Genomic DNA, 20,559 nt, shown 5'->3' with positions numbered 1-20,559 from the left:
CCCAGGGACAGGGAGAAGGCAAGTATCGGGGTGAGGCTCTGTGTCTGCAGTAAGACCTCATGTTCTATTCCTCATTGTGAAGGGTCAGTGAGATACTGAGTCTCATGGAGAGATTCTGCACTAAAGATTTTTCCCTGGAAGGGGCTGGTTACAAAAAAGTTAAAAAAAAAGTTCTGGTAGTGATTGCAATAATGAGTTTCAGAGGAAACTTTACCTCATGGTGAGACAAAATATCAGTGACATAAAGGTCCTAATTTAGGAGTGAGCTGTCTAGGACTGGGAGTAGGGGACTCTTAGACTGTGTAGCAGCCCTGGTCATTACAGCGCTCAATGGTAAAAATAATATTTTGAGAGTGAAACTGGACAGACGGCAACAACTGGGTAGAGGATGTTTCCGTTGTTTCTTATGATAAGGTATGGATTTAGCTTTAGCTTAAATGTAAAAAGTAAGTCAGAATACTGAACAAAAGATCTACTGTATGTTGGATCTGGATGTGGGTTAATACTGTAGGTGCAGGTTCCCTAATATTCGGCTCTCGGCTGTAAAGGAGGATATCTCATAATATTATTATTATTATTATTATTATTATTAATAATAATAATAATAATACTTACACTTATATACTACTTTTCTGGGATTAACCAAGCAATTAACTTGGTAAACGGTAATAGGACTCTCTTCCAGCAACACCAATGTACTGCCCCCACCTGGATGATGCGACGGCAGCCACAGTGCACCGGTACTCTCACCACACATCAGCAATCAGTGGAGAGGAGAACATAGTCTTGAAACCAGTTCATAGATGGGGATTATTAGGAGGCCAGGAGGTGCCCTAGGCGGGTACGCCTGCTTCGCTGGGGAGTTGCAGGGTGCTGGCAACTAACTAATATTCAAGAAAAAAATAAATTGGAATTTAATTTAGAGATTTTGATTGTGTCACACTTTCTTTGGGGACCTTTATTACATTTGTTGAAGCATAATCTGTATTTTGATTAAGAACATGTTTTAATATAATGCATAAGAAAAAGTACTACATTTTCCACAATGCACGAAAAGATTGCATATTTAAGAAAACAATAAGAAGCAAGCAGAAAAAGAGTAATATAATACAATTGTATATAGTATGTATCATAATTTATTAAAATCAAACAGATGTGTTAATAATAGCCTGTGTTCACACTGCCTTTTATTCAGCTGAGCTATTGCAAGGCTTATGAAACACTGAAAATGTTTTTTTTTTTCTGACATACTCATTTATGTGGATATTTTTAATGTTTCCAGTGGTTAAAGGGACATTAGATTGCCGGGACATAAAAAATTCCATAAGGCAGCCTGTCTTATCTTTAATCAATGGCTGGATAAAAATAGGCACTTCTCAAATCTTAAGGGGATTCATTAAACTGAGCCAGGCAAAAAACATTCCGTAGGGAGTCCACTAACAATGCTGTCCAGTGGCCATCCAGCTCTATTGCTTTAAGGAGGTTGTTAGCATCTGTCTCTTTAATGTTTGAAAGGAGGTATTTCATGAAGCTGAAATAATATAGTTTGTTCAATTTGCAGGACAGACCTGTAAAATTCAGAAAAAAGTAAATATCCTTGAAATCTGTTGGTATTTGTTGAACTATACAGTTTCCAAATGCCCTGTCAACAGCAGGTTACATTTTTAATGATGTAGCAGCATATAAAACACCCAAAGTGTGGTACATTAATAATTTAAACATGCAGGTGCACATTCAAAAAGGAAACAGTAATGGTTAGCATTAAGTTAACAAAACTGATGCCCACACTGTAGAATTGCTCCGTCAACACAATCATTCTTCTTTGTAATTCTTTTTATAATTGTTTTTATGACAACATAGAAACAAATGCACACAACAAATAATGTGGTGATCATGGAGGCACAAGATATAGTATGTTGCACAGGTGCTACCTAAGGAACCTTTTTATTAATTTATCTATCTATCAATTAATTTTTTAACAACTGCATACAATTCAGGGTGTCGAAAAGAGCCTTAGGCCATTCTAGCAAACAACAGCCTCAAGGTGGGATACACCCCAGATGGCATACCAGTCCCTCACAAGGCAGACAGACACCGACACACACGAGGGTCAATTTTCCCAGAAGGCATTTAACCTACCATTGTCTTTGGACTGTTGAAGAAAACCAGAGCACCCAGAGTAAAACCACCTGCACACTGGAAGAACCCACAACCTCCATGCATATAAAACCCCAGGAACTGAACCCATGACCCCAACCCTGTGAGACAGCAGTGCTAACTACTGCACCATTGTGCCATGCTTAGGTTAAATATTATTCATAAAAAATAGTATTTTTTCTGCTGATTACCACTTCATAAATTTGAGGTATCCTTACCATTACTGAGACATGAGTGTATTATACAACATTAAAGAGTTTTTGGTGTCAAGAAGATTTTTGTTAACAGAATCCCTCTCATACTGTAATTCTTTTCCATCAGTTGCAGTGTAACACTTTCAGCTATAATGTTTCAGAGAAACCTATCAAGTTAAAGTTAGATTCAGGTTTGTTGTTAACCCCTGAAATAAAAATAAATTGTTATTATTTCAATGTTTGCATATTTTAAATTCTGAAAAATTAACCAGTTTGTTTTTCAGTGTTTTCTATTGAAAATGGAAATAGTCAAGTTCTGTTTTTCATTTCTACCTTGTGAAAACAGGAGATTTATGAGAGAATTTCCAGGCTTTGTTAGCTCTTGAATATTAGGAAAAATAGAACTAAACAACATGACCCTGAGAGAAGCAATTAAAATCTTCTTCTACAAGTGACACCATAACCTAAGATGAATTTAGGCACATTCAGGTGAGTGAGTAAAGGGCAGCATCACATTAAGCTGCACTGGCGCCGGGAACATGTGGAACAGCCACTGCAGACAACCCTTCCACACAACACAAATATGCCCGAGGCCAACTGCAGTTCAGTGCTGAGATATCCATTGAGTTGGTGTAGAATTTTTAAGATTAAGAGTAAAGACTCATGTATCGAATCTTTTTTCCCTCCCCAACATTTACATAAACGATTTTGAAAGGACAAAGCAGAACAATCTTTATATTTTTCCTCCCACATCCTCACATCGGTAGGATGTACCTCTGTAACCAGGTTCATTAAAGGAGTCTCTTCTTATCAGAAGATAAAGATATACTGTAGATAAAGGAGTCACGCCTTTCATTTCCATCACTGAACAAGGTTCATTATCCCAAAATATGATTAAGACACAATACTAACAACTGGGAGAGGAAGATAAAACTGACACTTAAGTATTTATTATAGCAATTTTGGACAAAGGTTAACACAATGTTTTAAAATTAGTGGGTACACATATTTCAGACTAAATAAAAATTACAAGTTGTATAACTTTTGAAGACTAATCTGTGTGCATTTTCTGTTTAAAATACCTACAGTACATACTGTATGTTTTAATAGTTTTTAGTGAACAACTTGTTTCCATAACTAGAACTATTAAATGGTTTACACATTGAATATCACATACTTCATAAACAAAACACAATACAGGAAAATGTTGCCAATGTTGATGTACTCTGAATGTTTTAAAGGTCATTTTTTACCAATGGAAAACGTATAAATAGCAGTAGTCACATGACTGTTTCCATGGATATGGATCTATGGTTAGTATATCCTGTGATGTTTTTGCAAGATGTTGCTGGATTGTAATTCATAAAAAAAGTATTATGCAAATACATAATTGTGAGAACTACAATGAAGTGAATCTATACAGAATGAAGTCATAAGATGTACTGTAATAAGAATACAGTCTGCTTAAACTTTTTAACTTGAAAAGACCTGGGTTATTTTCACTTATTCAGACCATAAAGTGAGATTGTGGCTAATTTGTCAATTGAAGAGGAGAGGAATTTTATTTTTAAATCCTGGCCTTGCTATCTCTGCAGTGGAAGAAAAAGGGGGTGGATAAAATAGGTGAGCACAATCAGAAACAATTGTATCATGGCTATGTAGTGGAGTCAATGTAGAGAAATGTATGTGAATAAATATGGGAATATAGAAACTTTCTGACCACAGAAGTGAAGTAATCTCTTCATTTTTGCATTCTACCCCTTTTTCTTTGTTATATGCAGTTTGCTTCAAAGAGGGGATTTGTTAGTGCAGACTGACCTAATAAGAGATTAAATCTGTCACTTTGTAGCAAAGTAAGAGGTAGTGAATGTATTCTTCTTACTATAGCACTGGGACATAGTTTTCACACTAACAGGAAAAAAGCAAAAACTAAGGACAAAGAATCCAATTTAGAATTTTATTTTAGTTTACTTTCTTGTCTGCACTATGTCTATTTCAAAGAACCTGCATCAAAGAAACACTACCCACCTACCCTAAACCACTAAAACTATTTTGGGGCAAAATTCTGGCAGCAGCATAGATTGAATGCAGTAGAAATACTAAAATTCTGCTTAGTGTCATTTCTGCTCTGTTTGCATTGCCTCAATAATTGCTGTTCAGGGAATCTACACTGGTTACTCATTCCCATGACAGTGTAGGTCAAAACAGAGCACAGATGTTTTTGTGATGTCTTTTGGCAGCAATACATAGTTTTAAGTACATTTTTAATATGATTCTGATTTTGTGTAAATTTAAAAATGCAGTTTGTCAGTTAAACATGCAAGGGTTAGTCAACAGCAAGAACTTTACAGAGATAAATATTATTGTGTCATTATACATGTGAAAGGTAAGTAAGAGAAGACATTATTATTAATAAAGTACCAGACGATGACCTTTGTGCTCAAGGAAGTGTTTTAACCTTCCCTACAGCATGAATGTCAAACACCAAAGTCCCTGGGGTAAACCGTTAAACTAAAATCAATAAAATATGAGGATACCTAAACATAATTGTATTTTTTCTCTTATGAAAATATTGCAGACTTTAAAAAACCCTTTAATCATGATTAAATATAAAATGTACACTATTGTTAAATGTTTAAACTATGCTAATTTATAAGGAATGATCATTTCTAGATTTTTACATTCAAGACATGATATCTCTTTAACACTACACTCTAAACGAGGACCTGCTAGAACATTATACATTTTTTACATAATATCTCTTTGTTTAAATTACACTTTTGAATATCTATTTTGAGTATCTATTTTAATATTTTATTTTTTATTGCTTCCACACATTTTCAAGATGACAGATATAATTTGTCAATGGAAAACCAGTCTTTTTCCATAGTCTCTTCAAGTTAAAAACTTTCTATTTTGCAGCACAATACAGTTTATCATGCAACACAATACACTTATCTATGTTAAATATTATCTTCCAGATTAGGTGTTCATTTACATATTTTCAAACTTTATTTGCTGCTCCTACAGAGATTTGCAAATCATCCTGTTTAGTTTCATCTTCAAACTAGTTTACTAACTATATCAGAATTTAGATAATAAAATTAGAAGAGCAGTGGTCCAAGTACAGATTTCTGTGTGCTCTGCTAATTACATCACTCCGACTGGAGCATTCACATCTTCTCTTCAATTCTTATTAATCTTCAAATCTTCTCATCTCTGTTTTGTTATTTATTAACCAATTCTGAATCAAAATGCATGCATTTCTCTTTATGCCTATAATTTATGAATTAATATTTTATGAGGAAATCTGTACATTAAGCAATAAAAAATACTCATGTTAGCAATTCAGATGTAAATTGTTATCTAAATAAGTCTCATATATTCAGTACCGATTAAAACTCAGAACACTACTGTTCTGATTATGCTACTATTTATGAATTGATATAATTCTCTCCATTAGGCACAGAGAGAAGGATGACTGGTTGCCCCAAGGAAGAATAGTTATTTCCATGGACCTGCAACTATTGACTGCCTAATAGGGACTTGGATGCAGTCTCACTAATTATTATTCAATAATTGTCCACTATGCCTTCTCACATGGATTCAATGTGGAAGAGTGCATATTTTCACATGGGTTGAAGTAGTGTGTTCTATGTAAACACTGTAAGTTATCAAGAAAGGAGTCTGAAGTACTGTATTTAGTATGCAGTAGTAGTTTTAGTATTTTGTAGCAGCTGAGTGGTTGTGGTAGCCTTTCTGAAATATTTTATGGTTATTAATTTGAAGGAAACAATGTTTTTGAGAAGACATTACTGTTGTTTTATGTTTTAATTCAAATAAAAGTGTTTTTTTTTTGTGTGTGTTTATGTGTGATTGTTCCCTAAGCTACTAGAAGTGAGGATATTGGATATTGAAGTGAGAAATTGGATAGAGAAGACATGAAAAATAGACTCAACTACAGTATTTTGTAATTTACCACTTGCTTGTGTGCTTGAGTGTAATCCTTATTAGAACACACCGGTATATATATTCACATATATGTATATATTAACACCATACCTGTTGATACACAAATAAGTGCTATGCAAAATGTCTTTTAAAGGAAAGAAATTAGCATAGTTATTTGGACTATGCAAAATGTGGAACTGTACAGTGTGTTTATAAGAGAAAATGGTATGTGGCAGTAGCCAGGCAGAAGAGCTGTTGAGATGGGACTGACAAGCATTTGCTCTTCAATGTGGCCAGAACACCTGAACTAAATATGGGAGATATAATATCTTTTCCCAACCTAGGAAGAGGTGGGGAGAACAGAAGCTGTACTACTGTAGTAGTTGTAACCTTCACTCAAGCGATGGACACTAAGAAATGCCAAAGCGATAGCCACATTCAGTACCCAAATGTATTTTCCCCAGCGTGAGGTTTCTGTTAGTTTGTTATTCTGATTTCATTTGTTTTTTAAATTATTTTTACTCCAAAGACTTGAGTATTTCTAAACCTTCTGTCTCCCCTGGAGCAAATAAACAGCAAGCAACTGTGTATTAGTTCCGACATGATATGACTGCCTTTTCCACAGTCTGGGAATATTTCAGGATAATATTTAGTATTTAATAAATAAATTTCACATTTAAACATAATATAAATACATATCATAATTACATAAAAAGAGTTACATTGGGAAAAACAATAAATCAATGCCTAAAGTATTCATTTATACACATAAACTACACATCTATTAACAGCAGCTAATTAAAGGATAGATAATCATTTGCTCAAACTAAAGCATGTACTCAATGTTCATTCAAGTTCAAGTTCAAGTTTATTTGTCAATCCAGCCCTGTACAAGAATACAGAGGAGCAAGCTGAATGGCCGTGTCTAAGATATTGTCGTTTAGTCATGTCGCCGTAAAAATAAGGGCACAGCACTCCCTCATCTCATGTTGGGTCGCCAGTTGTAAAATTAGATAGTCCAGTTTGTTCTCCAAAGAACGGGCATTAGAAACAAAAATTGAGGGGGAGCCGGTTTGTGAGGATTGGCTTTTAGCCTGGGATGGATTCCGTCTCTCTTGCACTGCTTTTGTTTCCTTTCCCACCGCTTTCGGTGTCTCTTCATACGGACGAGCGCAACAGGTGGCGCCGCCAGTAAGGGACCTGATCCTAATCCTTCCATCTGAATATTCAGCTGAGAATCCTTGCATCGTTTTCCCAATGTCCAGCAGGGTCAGACAATCGTAGACTCTTGGTAAATACTAGAGTCGATATTTAACACAGGACCAACATTTAGCACCGTTTTTACCAGACCTGGATAAGCCGCTGTGTTCGTGTGCGTCGCCATCTTGTACGAATAATGTCATCCAAGAATCTCATACTTTGTAAATAAGTATTTAAGTATAATAACCTTGGCTTAACCTGCTTGGTTAAGAAGTAGTCTCCTGGCCATAGGATGGGGAGGTTCAACCCCCCATTCAGAGGGAGGAGTTAACCAATGGGTAGTTGCAAAGATGGAACCTGGAACACTATCTCAGTATATAATCTCACGCCAGGAAGCTTCCAGAAACAGGAAGTTATTTACAATATTCAGTATTCAGTAATTCAGTTAACCAAAAATATAAGCTATGCAAAAGTGTTAGAAATATCTGTATTCCTAGTAGTGCAGTAAAATCAATTACTGACAAGAACAAATGAGCAGGTACAACCAGGACTATACCAAGATTGGAATAGGTAAATATTTATGTACTCTAAATGGGGAAAGCCTGCTTGACTGAGACTCTGTATAAACTCTATATACTGTCAAAGAAATACAGCAGTTAACAAAAGAACAATGATGGTATAATAACCCCTGAATACTAGTATATACTGTAATTGGACATAGGCTAAGATGCAGGTCTGTCTTAAGTACCTAATGCAATTCTTAACATTTGTAAAATCCATCTTATACTGTAGCTACAGTCGAAGTCCGTATGTAGACATGAAAGTGATCAATAAAATGTAAAGGAATAAGAAGGTGATGTTAGGCATTGCTGTGATTCCATTATAGTGTGTGCCCACTTTCAACGAAATTTTAAGATAGTATCAAATTCCACTCTTGATATTCCAAAGGCCCAATGAGCAAATCAAAGGCACACACATAAATCTAGCAGCTGCCCTTCCATTGAAGACATTCATAAGCTTACTGGCTTGTATTTCGTCCCAATTCATCACAGATATCAGACATTCACATGGGAGAGATTTCCATAACTTTTCAATGTTGACAATTTATCTTCACAAAAAGGTTATTATAGAACAGTTACAAGGATAAATCCAACTTTACCTTAAAATATCAATAATATCTGAAAAACCAATGAACCTTACAGATGATGTCCCAATTCTGTCATAATCCAGGGCAGAAAAGCATTCAGAGAAGCCCCACACTGGAATTACCTCTCACACGTCTGTTGACCAATAGGAATTGCTCTGTGGGAAACTGTTCTAACCTAATAATCATAATACAACATTCAGTACTCTTCTGATTATTATACTTCAATCTGCGCAACTAGCCCTAGAGAACATAACTTTCATAGAGAGTTGTTTGACAATTAAATAGAATACATTAAAGAATGATTAGTACAGTAGGGTCTAATCTAATTAGTGGATAGTGCTCTTATCAAGTATCCTAACCCCTTCACATATAGCAGCCTCTGGAAATATTTTACACCATTCTAGATAGAATATTTCTTCATTCTACAGAATGTACAAGAGAAAATTTCTAATTCAAATAAAAGAACTGCCAATCCAGGTCCATGTTTTACATGTCAAATAATGTACTCTACATGTAATGTTGCCCTTGTTACAATGGTACAGATACATTAAAATTTCACTTCTCTGTTTAGCATTTTTTAAAATAAACTTCATCCCTAATCTACCAAACAACAGTACAGAATAATTAAAGTAATCTGTAATCCATCATGTCTTTATCCTAACATTACTTTGTTGCTGGTTACAAATTCATTGAATATCTTCATAACAAAAAATGAGGGTGTTAGCTTTGTAGAATAAAGCTTTCACCCTCTTACTGGTTATTTACCGGTTTTGAAACCTGCAGTAAGCAGTAAGACATAAGCATCTTTATTAGAAACACAGTAAACGTTGTATGACCAGTATGTTTTAAAATACCTACAGTACTTCAGTTAATTTTGATGTGTTATTTGATGTGGTATTATTAATTCATATTAGTCTAAGGCAAAACACTTTTATACTGCCTGCTGTGGCAGTCACCCTGTTACCTGTGAATCAAGTTATATGTTCTCTAAATATACATCCATTCATCCAACTGCTTTATCCAATGTACTATAGGGTTACATGAGGAAGCTGGTAAGGAATGGGTATAAAGCAGATGACACCCTGGACAGGATGCTGGGCACAGATACAAACACAAACAAACTCACACAAGGGCATATTTTCCCAGAAGCCATTTTTTTGGGGGGGGACTGTGGAAGGAAACCAAAGTACTAAGAGGATACCCACACATTACTGTGCATGAGGTGATCATACCCTATGATACACTATGCAGATAGCACCCTAGAAATTTAACCCAGGCCTCCAGTCCTACAAAGCAGCAATATTAAACACTGTGTCACTGTGCCACTCCATTTACTAAATGTTCTAGAAAATAATGAATGAATCAATATTAAGAGACTCTGTTAAAGTTTGGTTGCTGTTTCATAACATTTGTAAAAAATCTTTTTTTTTTCAAATCTATTGCATTTTATTACTTCTATTATGCTCCAAATTTTTTTTTGACCTTTTTTGAACCAGGGATTAACTACTTTTGGGTCTTTCTTGTTTCAGGAGATTTTTAATAAAACAATGGAAGAAACAAAATACTGAATTCACCAATTATTACTGAGCCTCTTTGGCTGAACCTACAGTATAAGGTCTTGACACAGACTAGTCAGCACTGCTCCAGGACCAGCACCAATCCACAAGACCAGGGTCTGACATTCACAAAAGACTCTCTTAGACTTAAACAAATGACACTGTTGCTAATATGCAAGTACACTATTACTGGTAAAACACAAAATGGATTGTATACTATAGTGTGATTTCCCAGTCCTTTTACTTCCCATGTAAGAACTTTGAATGGCATTTGCTAATGAGTGTCTTATGTGTGAATGAAGCAATCAATAACTGAACTGCAAGGAGACTTAAGGTCAAAAGGAACTTGTAATCTTAACATTCTGCAGCATGTATAGATGGGAGTTTCACTGAAAACTTTCTGACTGACCCTTTTTCATGACAGCCCTCGGATTTGGCACCAAGAAAGAGTACATGTGTCAGTGTGAGTGACATCTCTGCCATTGCCATTTTCCTGTACATTAAAATAAACCAGAAGCTTCCATCAGGCATGCTTTTTAAAAGGGTACTGAGAGACTAAAAACAGATGCTGTCCCATTTTCACTGCAGGAAATAATGCTGCTGTAGGTAGATTGTTTTTATGTATGACTTTATTTGTGAGATTCCTTTCACTTTTTTGTCTCTGACAAGTATTTTCCATGGAAAATACGTCAAGTTTCTCAAGCTGTGCTTTAAAAGCTCCCAAGTGGATCTGGAGATCTAAGCTTGGATTAAATGCTGATGCTACTGGCCTTTTGCAAGATAACTAGATTAAAAATACATTTACCAGATAATGAAAGTAATATTCCCTTGAAACCTGAGTAAGCCAAAAAAAAACTGAAGAAAGGATATTTGTATTTTCACTAAAAAAAATCCAATCCAATACTAAACTATATTAGTGTTCTTGATTTCTCTTTCTTTTTTTTCTAAACCCACCTCCACCCCACCCCTACCTTTGGAGGACTTTTTTTTAATGTATTTATTTTTCACTCTCTCATTCACAAAAAAAAGATTAATTCAAAAAACTTCCTATTAATCTTCCATTCACGTATGTCTCTATTGGGTCCCAAACATTCCTATACTCATTAAGTTTACCCTGTAAATTATATGAAATCTTTTCAAATTAACTTGTGATTGTACAGCCTCTTTAGTCCATTGTTTGTACAATGGTCCTGTACTGTCCACCTATTTTCGCAGTATTATTTTGTTAGCAATAATACAGAGAGTCAAGAAAGTATTTTTATATTGAATTGCTACGTTAACCTTTGATAAATCACCAAGGATACATGTTATGGGGGTAAGCGGAATTGAGATATTTAGGTACCTGAGAGCTTTCCCTTCTGTGGATGTCCCGAATGACTGTATGTGCTGACAATACCATAATACGTATAATAGTGATCTTTTATGTGTATTACATTTTGGACACATTCCTGTATTATGCCAATTAATCTTTTTTTAATTTTTCTGGGGTATAATAGAGTTTTTAAAATTTTGTACTGAAGTAGTTTGTCATGTTTATCTTTAAATGGTAAACTATGCCACAGTATCCCAGTCTACACAGAGATCAGCTGTCCACTGAGATGCACAGCTATCAAAAGACTAATCTGATCTTGCATTGAGAAGGTTGTAAAATGTCGGGCCTTCACTTGTACAGTATGTTAGTCTGCAATAGTTTATTGTTGTAATTATCCATTTCTTGTTTTAGTTCACTTAACAGAAAGGTTTTAGACAGTTGACTTTTAAGGTTTTAAGTAATTAAAACAGTACTTTGCTGGAAGAGATATTTGATGAGATCTTTAATCATATGACCCAATTTACTAACACCTACTAGGATCCATACTTTCTTCTTTAGCCAGTTAAGATTACCTTCTCTTTCAGATTATAATTTAATGCAGAAATATTCACAGATGCTATGTTGAAGTTCCCAATAAGGTGAGACAACAACTGAAAAGACTGTAGTTTTGATCCTAATTCTATCATTTCTGATTCACAATACAGAGCAAATATTTAAAATAAAGAGAAACATAAAGGATTGTTTAATAACTTATGTTTAAAAATGATGTGGAAATGAATCATTTGGTTATGAATGAATTGGATTATCATCTTAAATTAAGGAAACACCATGTGAAAGCTTTATTAGAAGCAATAATTTTCAAAAGACATTCCAGTTCTGGTAATCTCAGCTTTGCCTCATGTTTCTTAGAATACAGCATTAATATTATTAGATTTATTTAAAAAATCTCAGTGTGAAGGCATACAGTATTTTTATATTTTTTTAGCTTCAGTCTACTGACATAGCTGAATTTCATATTTTATACGGTTTAGTTTATGTTAACTCATTAATAACCTGTTCTAGTTCTCGGGGGAAGCAATAAAGAAAGTAATCCAAATTTTTTGGTATGCTTTGCAAATACCTCAAAAACAACAGACATAATAACCCATTGATTGAAAGATATGTCATTTACTAAGGTTAAAAGATAGTAAATGAGAATTATTTCCCAGGAAGAAAAGTTCATATGTATGTTTGAAACTATAAACACCTGTCCACGTTCTGGAAGCTGAATTACAAAATTTGTTCATAAGCAGCTTGAGGTGATGTTTGGATAAGTACACTACTAGCAGCCAAACAGCAAAGGATGAATTGTTATTTGTGATTTAATTTTGTTCACAAGAAATCAAATCTTGAAACTGTCTGAATACAGGTTAAAGTTTAAAGATGCAAGCACTCCAGTGTCAGCACCACAACATTTTGAATATGTTTGTTTTGTTGACAAAACAACAACTAATTAATCACAGTATAATCACTCTGATGTACAGTGCTCTAATTCATGTTAATGAATTCTGTGAATACACATTACTTCATATGGAAGTATTACTTTACCTAAAGATTTGATATTTCAGCATCTTGACAAAAAAAAGTCAGGATTGTAAATCAAGTTTCAGATTGCAGTAACAGTTCTCTTATTCTGCCTGTTGTTTCTGTCTTTCTTTCATTATACAATTGTATTGTTGTTTTTCTTTGTACCAAGTATCATCTGAGAGCTAGCTAAATAGCATTTTGTTATACCATATACCTGTATATGAGTAAAATGACAATAAACTTGAACTTGAACTTGACTTGAGTGTTCATGTAGCCACATGTGCTAGTTATTTGCATGTGTAATGTATATTAACTGCATTACTGTCTCCCCACATTACGTCAATGAAATGAATAAAGAAAAGAATAAGTTGCAATATGGCAACCCAGTACCACATCCACATTAAGCTGTTTCCCATATTTACAGGAAGTATATTAAGTACTTTTGCACTGATCATCTGCAAAACAGAGTGTACTTGACTTGAAAAGAAGGTGAACATCAAAGAAGAGAATTGAGGAAGTACATGAGCACTATAGCCAGTGATTTTTAAGGAAAAGAACAAGGATCAAAACAAGTGAGTATCAAGACTGTACAGTACTGTAAGTATTTTCATCTGAGAGCAACCAAAAAAGGTATTATCTATTACTCCATATGTATAGGTATTCTCCAATATGAATCTATAGGCAGTTCACATCATTTGTTCTCTGATAACAAAATCCGCTTCAGATGGAATGGGAAAATCAAAATCAGATGAAGAACTCATAATTTGACATTTTAACACCCACTATACATACAGTATAACCTTATTCTGTTAGAGACCTATGATTGTTATATCTTTATTATTCTTATAGACAAATAATTATCATTGACCTGTGGAAGAGACAAGCCAGACTTTACCACAATATAAAAGACAGTCTAAAGTATTTGGCAAAAGAACATTGCAGAATGTAATAGTGTAGATACAGTCTATTGATCATTTAATAATTAGTCTTGGTTTCTCTCTCACATTAAACATTATTATTTACTTTTTTATTGTGATTATAATACTTGGTTGCAACAAAATAAATATTTTTTTTTCCCAAAGTCTATATCATTTTCTATTGAAACAAAACTATTTCTATGCAATATGTAATGTAACATTTTTGTTGTAAATCAGTCTGAATCATGGCCAAGATATCACATCTGATACAACACCACTGCAGACATAAATTTGATCTGTAGGTGCTTCCACTTGCCCAGTTCCATAAATGAATGATGTTCCTACAGCAGCAGTCAAATAGAATGAAGACAGAATGACAAATGTTTTGAAGTAAAAGATCTGAAGATGTGCTGGCATTTTTTCTCTCACTTCTAACACTTGATGCTGAAAAAAAGTCACATAGTAACAGTCACATTGATGTTTAATGGTGTATTCTAAGAAACATGCTGAAACAATCTGAACTAAAAAAAGATCATGTCAGTGTTTCAGAATCTCAAGGAAAAACCTAGGACCCCATTCATTAAAAGATAGTAGATTTCCATTACTACTGTCTGGTAGAAGGAAGTCACATTGCATGAAAAAAAGAAGTAGTTTCTCTCATATTCGTTAAACTAATGATATGCATAATTAATGTATGATAAATGTGAAGTTTGCATAAACCACCACAAAGGAAACAGCAGGAGGTTTGTAGACAACACTGAGACATAAGGGTTCTGAAATATAATGTACAGTACATCTGAATAACTGGAGTACCACTGAATGTTACCAGCCTCTAGTGATAATGTTTGTGTTCATAGTTACACACAGAATTAAGTAATTTCGTTTATACAGCACAGTGCTTATTTTCCCAAAGCGCTTTGCACATAGGTGCTCATTCAGCCACCACTGCTGAGCAGCATCCAACTGTAATGCATGGTGTGCTGTAGCCATTCTGTGATATCACCCCAATAACACAACCCATACACAGCAGACCTCGCATTACATCTTTAGAAAGTGCAGTAAAGCTTTGGCATTTTTTTGGTACTTTAACTGTTCAACATCAAGAAAGCACTCCACATTTAAAAAACACAAACTCATTAATATCGTGCTGCAGCATTTACAGGTGCTGTGGGTCTTGGGAATTAAGTCTTTTTACTCAACATGAAACATTGAATTATTAGTCACCAGGGAATGTAAAGCCACACTCAAGCAGAACCTGCCTGGTTCCAACCCCACAAAGGGTACACAATCCAGGACTGTGGGTAAGGAGGGAGAGCCCTTGCAGCACACATCTTATAAATAGCAACAACCAGAAAGAGAACCATGAACTGTTACGGAGAATTCAACATTATAAAAGCCCAATCAGCCTGAGTCCTTGCAGTCCCTAGTGCAAAAAGCTCCATAATTGCAGCCCAATCTCCCATATTTTTCCTGTTATTTAAAATGATTTATTCAGAAATAAGGGGTACATTTATTTAAAAATAAGATTTGATATTTTACTTTATTGTATGGGTGTATTAGCCTGTTTCTTTTTCTTTAATATCTTTAAGTGGTTCTATAATTTGATTACAAATTAATGCTAAGACAAAAAACAACCTTTTTGGTCAATATCACTTTTTAAATAGAATATGGTTCTTGATAACTTGATGTTTTCACCACAGTGGGGTTATTATGTGTTCATTGATTGATTGGACCCATGCCCAATTAAATGATTTTATTCCCTTGACTAAGCATAGATTGCTTCAGCATATCCCACCTTCATCTGCACATTTGATTTATAAACATATACTGTACTGTAGCAATGTTTTGTATTTTAAATATATTATTTAACTGCTTACCTGTTTTATTCATCTGAACATAGATATTGAAAAGTCTATATTGTAATCCTGAACTTGAGTACACTTTCATTGAGCAGGTTTTTAATATCTTCTTGATCTTTTACAGACGCAAACAAATCTAGAACAAATTTAATAGTAATGCATACAAAGATGCACACAAAACTATTGAAAAAACTTTAAACGAATCAGAGATTCGTGCTTCCCTCCTAGTTTATGTGACAATACCACATCTGTCTTTCCCACATTCACCCAATAATTCATTAATGCTACTTGCTTTTTATATGCCTTAGTCTTACAGAGTGTTGTGACACATGATGAATTAAGCACTCTTTTCCAAATACTGTTTGTGTACGTCATTGGGTGTTATTTGGTGATTACGATTATTCATTGTATTTAAATTATTCAAACAGGGAACTGCATGATAATCTGCATGTTGTGCTAGCACTGGTGCTGTTAATACAGTATATGCTGGAGGTACAGTAATGTATGTGCAATATGTAGAAAACACACTTACCACAATTTCTTACTGGAAGACAAATCAATTTTACAAAAAATAAATTTAGATTAAATTCATGCTCAATTGTGTATTTTAACATTAAATTATTGCTATGTTACTTTTAAAACTCCAATTAGCTTTAAGCAAATGAAAAGATGTATAAGATGACAAAACATATACTAATGATAGAAAAGAAAGCCATTTTTCTTTCTCTATTTCCTGTATGTTTGTATTACAGAAAATGAATTTTAAAGCTTTAAAGGATCATACTGGATCAAAGCTTGCTTGAAAAAAACAAAATGTTTTAGTTAGTAACGTAAAATAAATTCCATTAACAGTGACAATCATTTAAGGTTTTTCATATTCACTTATTGAATACAGAATCAAATTTAAACAATCTTTGAAAGATTTTTTATACAACTAATATACAAATGTGAATGCATTTAATTAGCATATAGACAATACAAAATATACAATTATAATCAAATCCATTTAAATTTAATCAACACCCATGAAAAAGTATCACATTAAATATATAAATCCTGATATATAAAGAGTAGTTGCATACAATGGAGTTTACATTTTAAGGTGGGAGGGGGGTTGTGTTATATTGGAGCTATTGCACAATAGCCTACTCACAAATGAATCCACAATTTAAACATATATTCAAATTGACCTCAATATTTACTGCAACTTATGCCACTATCATAAAAACTACATATTATAGTTCTGATACAGAACATATATTATTCCAATTATAGGTCAGGAAATTCAATGTAAGCTTTGGCAGAGTAGAACCAGAGTATTAGTGTTAATTCTTAACAGTACAAGAGATCAGGTGAAACATTCTGTTACCAAGAATGCCCTACAGTAGGTCTGTAATATGGACTCCTGCTCCTGAAATGTGCAGTTCATCCAGTTTTACAATGTATAACTTTATAAGCTTAAAGTCCTAGAAACAGTTGTTATATAGACCATTCAGCGAACAATTGATTCACCTAAAGTCATTAGGAGTTCATAGTTGAAATTCAGGAATAAAATCCAGAAGACACAGAGAGTCTCCAGGATCAAGACTGAATATTAGTGCCATAGGTAGTCAGTGAGAATATCCAAGGTCCTTGTATCTCTGGTTGAAAGCCTCCTATTGTACAAAACACCCAAACAAAATATGTCATTTAAGAACACTTCCATTTTCATAGTATAATGGCTTCAATAATTGTATGTAAAAGAAAATTGTGGAGATTTCCAAGACGGTATAATCACATTACAGTAATACAAGTAATGTTAACTTGGATCAAAATATTGTCATGCTATGATAACTACATACTGTAGCTTATTGAATGTAATGCTCTCATTTAAATGTTTTTGCAAGTAATGTCTACAGGATTTGTTACTCTGCTCTACTTTTTAAACGCATTAATGCAATACAATCACTGCAACATTAATTATTTCAGTGATGGGTAAACTGAAAATCGTGGCACTACATGCACTTAGCGCATAAAAAAAATAAGAAAGGTTGTGAAGGAGAGGAGGACATTAAGCCCATCTAGCTCATTTGGTAGTTAAGTCCATGCCATAATTAAAAAGGAATGCTTTAAATAGAGGCTTGTGCTCAGGTTACTGTATATTCACAAAAATGTCAGATTCAAACATCACCCACAGCAATACAATTTATAAGGAAATTGGTTTTAGAGTGAAGGAAATCGCTGGCTGTTGTACTGGCATTTTCCTTTTTTTTTCTCCAAAGGTTTGTTTTTCAGATGCAATATAAACAAAGAGAAACAATTCAATAATATTATTTGTAATTCCCTTATAAGCAAATAGATTATGAATAAAATAAACTATATGGTAAATAGTATTTAATATGATAGTAAAAAGGAAATAACTACAAGTGAAGGAAGATCAGTCACAAACTGGAACTTCATTAGGACAAAGAGTAATTGGAAATGAATAGACATAAGCATTATTATTCATTGTATTTTTTTATATACTGTACATAAATGGAATAGTCTTAACAAGAAAAAAGCTCCTTGAAACACCCCAATAGATTTTAATGCTGCTTCTATACACACAATCATCAAACACAGCTATAAAGGCTGATTTTATTGAAATATACTAGCACTTCATTCGGATATTATGCTACACAGAAAGAAACGAGATTTTAAGAAACCGTAAAAGAAAAAAGAAAACGCCCCATTGCAAAATGAAAAGTTCCCTTCAAAGATTAATCTTCCAAAAATAATGTTTTCACGTGTGTCCCAAATTTTTTTAAAAAAAACCGCTTCCTAATTCAATATGGCATCACCGGGTCCTTCGTTTAAATAATACAGTTTGTCCAGCTGTAACATATCGATGTAACGGTGCAAGATTCAGAAGTAGCGTTTAAATGAAATGAAGGAGAGGCACTTAGGCTCACTCTTGAAGGCCAAACCTAGAATGTTTTATTAATATATTATAAAGGTACGAAATAAACTCTTAGTAACAGACCTTTATGTTTAAAGCTGTATGGCTAACGGGTGTGGGAAAGCCCTGGTACTGTAGTTGCTCTCCATGGTACTGACTGGGGAAACTTCGTCGCGCTCTGATTCTCGGGGTGTAATTTGAGAAATAAAGTATTGCTTCAATAAAGCAAGACATGAAAGCGCATTTAGTATTCATGGCTACAATACAGCGAGAAAGTATATGAGCTGGTATTGTTTTTCCGCTTCTCCTGTTGAGAAGATCAAGTTTCTCTCAAACGTAAAATGTAGGTAAAGAGTACTATGCACGTCTTCTAAGCAGCATGTCAAGCATTTTCATTTTAGAAAGAAAAAGCTTTTAACACTTATTCTGTTCATAATGAAATGTACAGAAAATAATATTTTATATAAACATACCTTACATATTTGAGCTGCTGTTGATGTGCAGTCATGTAATTATTTAATGCACTCACATCATAATCTGTGATACTGTACAGTATATAAAAAAAGTTTGTAAGTAGGCACATGATTTAATCCATAATCATATTTCATAAGTTAAAATGTTTAGATATGATATTGGTATAAATTCGTCACCAATTACACATTTAATTATCAATTATAAAATGCTATCCCATCTTAGTTTTCTGTGCAATATCACTTTTTTACATTAACTTTTCGATGTTTTAGTATTGGAGCTCTATGGTAGCTGTGCAGCTTTGGTAGCTTAACGCGGGCCAATATTTCAATGTTTTATTGAATCGATATAATCATTCACATAATACTGGAAAACAACAATTAAACAACAACTCTACAAGAAAGGACTAAGACTTACGTGTGCCGTCAAAACGTGTCGCTATGGTGTCCAAAAACGTGTTTTGAGGAGCTAGTAATCCTTTCATAACAGGCATTTTTCCCAATAGATGTGAAATTCCCCATCAAATGTCTGGAAAAGGTTAAAAGCAAGATGTATTCTTACTCTCTGATACAACCGCTCTGCCGACGGATAAAAAAAGAGTTCAGAATCTCCGCGCAGCCCACTGTTCTCAGCTGTGGAAACTGCAAGAGATTCTCGCACGCAGGGTCCCTTTTCTGATAGGCTAGGGTGCAGGCAATTATCTGACCGAGAATGACGCTCGCAGGTGCTAGCCAGGTAACAATAAACAGCTTCTCTGATACACATGAAAGAATATCCAAAGACTGAAGATCGAAAGTAATCATTCTGCAATAACATAATTCCGACGTGAAAAAAGTTGATTTTATCCGATAAAATTCAGTCCAACAAATAGCATTCTTCTAAGCAGTCTCCGTTAGAGGAAAGTATTAAAATAATTGAAATAATTGAATACAGCATGTGATAATGATTACAGCAACGAACTGTCTGTCCAGATGTCATTAGAGTTTCACATATATAGTAATCTGTTCTTATGTACTTTATTTGATCACATTGCATAATTTCTGTTAATCGCACAATGTAACTGCTGTTTCAACGAAGGTAAACATTCTTCACCACTGAACGCGGGTTGTGTGTGACTCCTTAGAATACATACAAGTAATTCAGTCATTATACATTATTGTTGAATCAGGTACAGTAAGTACTGTATACACAAAGCATATTTTTTCTCAACTTAATCTTTAAAAATACATACATGTTCACTTTCTACATTAAACTACAGTTGAAATGATTGCATATGTACACCTGGGTACAGTAAACCAGGTCCGTCTAAAGC

At 34.1% G+C, this 20,559-nt stretch overlaps 1 protein-coding gene across 2 annotated transcripts in view; it reads right to left on the bottom strand.

Annotated features, from left to right (window-relative positions):
* Positions 1 to 19,920, bottom strand: part of kcnh8 (potassium voltage-gated channel, subfamily H (eag-related), member 8) — a 134,081-nt gene extending 114,161 nt beyond the window's left edge. For both annotated transcript variants that reach the window (XM_069195068.1, XM_069195069.1), the window contains exon 1: positions 19,665 to 19,920. In XM_069195068.1, coding sequence (XP_069051169.1) covers positions 19,665 to 19,740 — 76 coding nt within the window. In that variant the 5' untranslated portion in view covers positions 19,741 to 19,920. The remainder of the gene's footprint in view (positions 1 to 19,664) is intronic.
* Positions 19,921 to 20,559: the final 639 nt, after the last annotated feature.

Source organism: Lepisosteus oculatus, chromosome 10 (genome assembly GCF_040954835.1).
Source record: "Lepisosteus oculatus isolate fLepOcu1 chromosome 10, fLepOcu1.hap2, whole genome shotgun sequence".
In the NCBI taxonomy this organism is placed as follows: Eukaryota; Metazoa; Chordata; class Actinopteri; order Semionotiformes; family Lepisosteidae; genus Lepisosteus; species Lepisosteus oculatus.
This window is presented reverse-complemented; position numbering and strand designations above follow the sequence as displayed.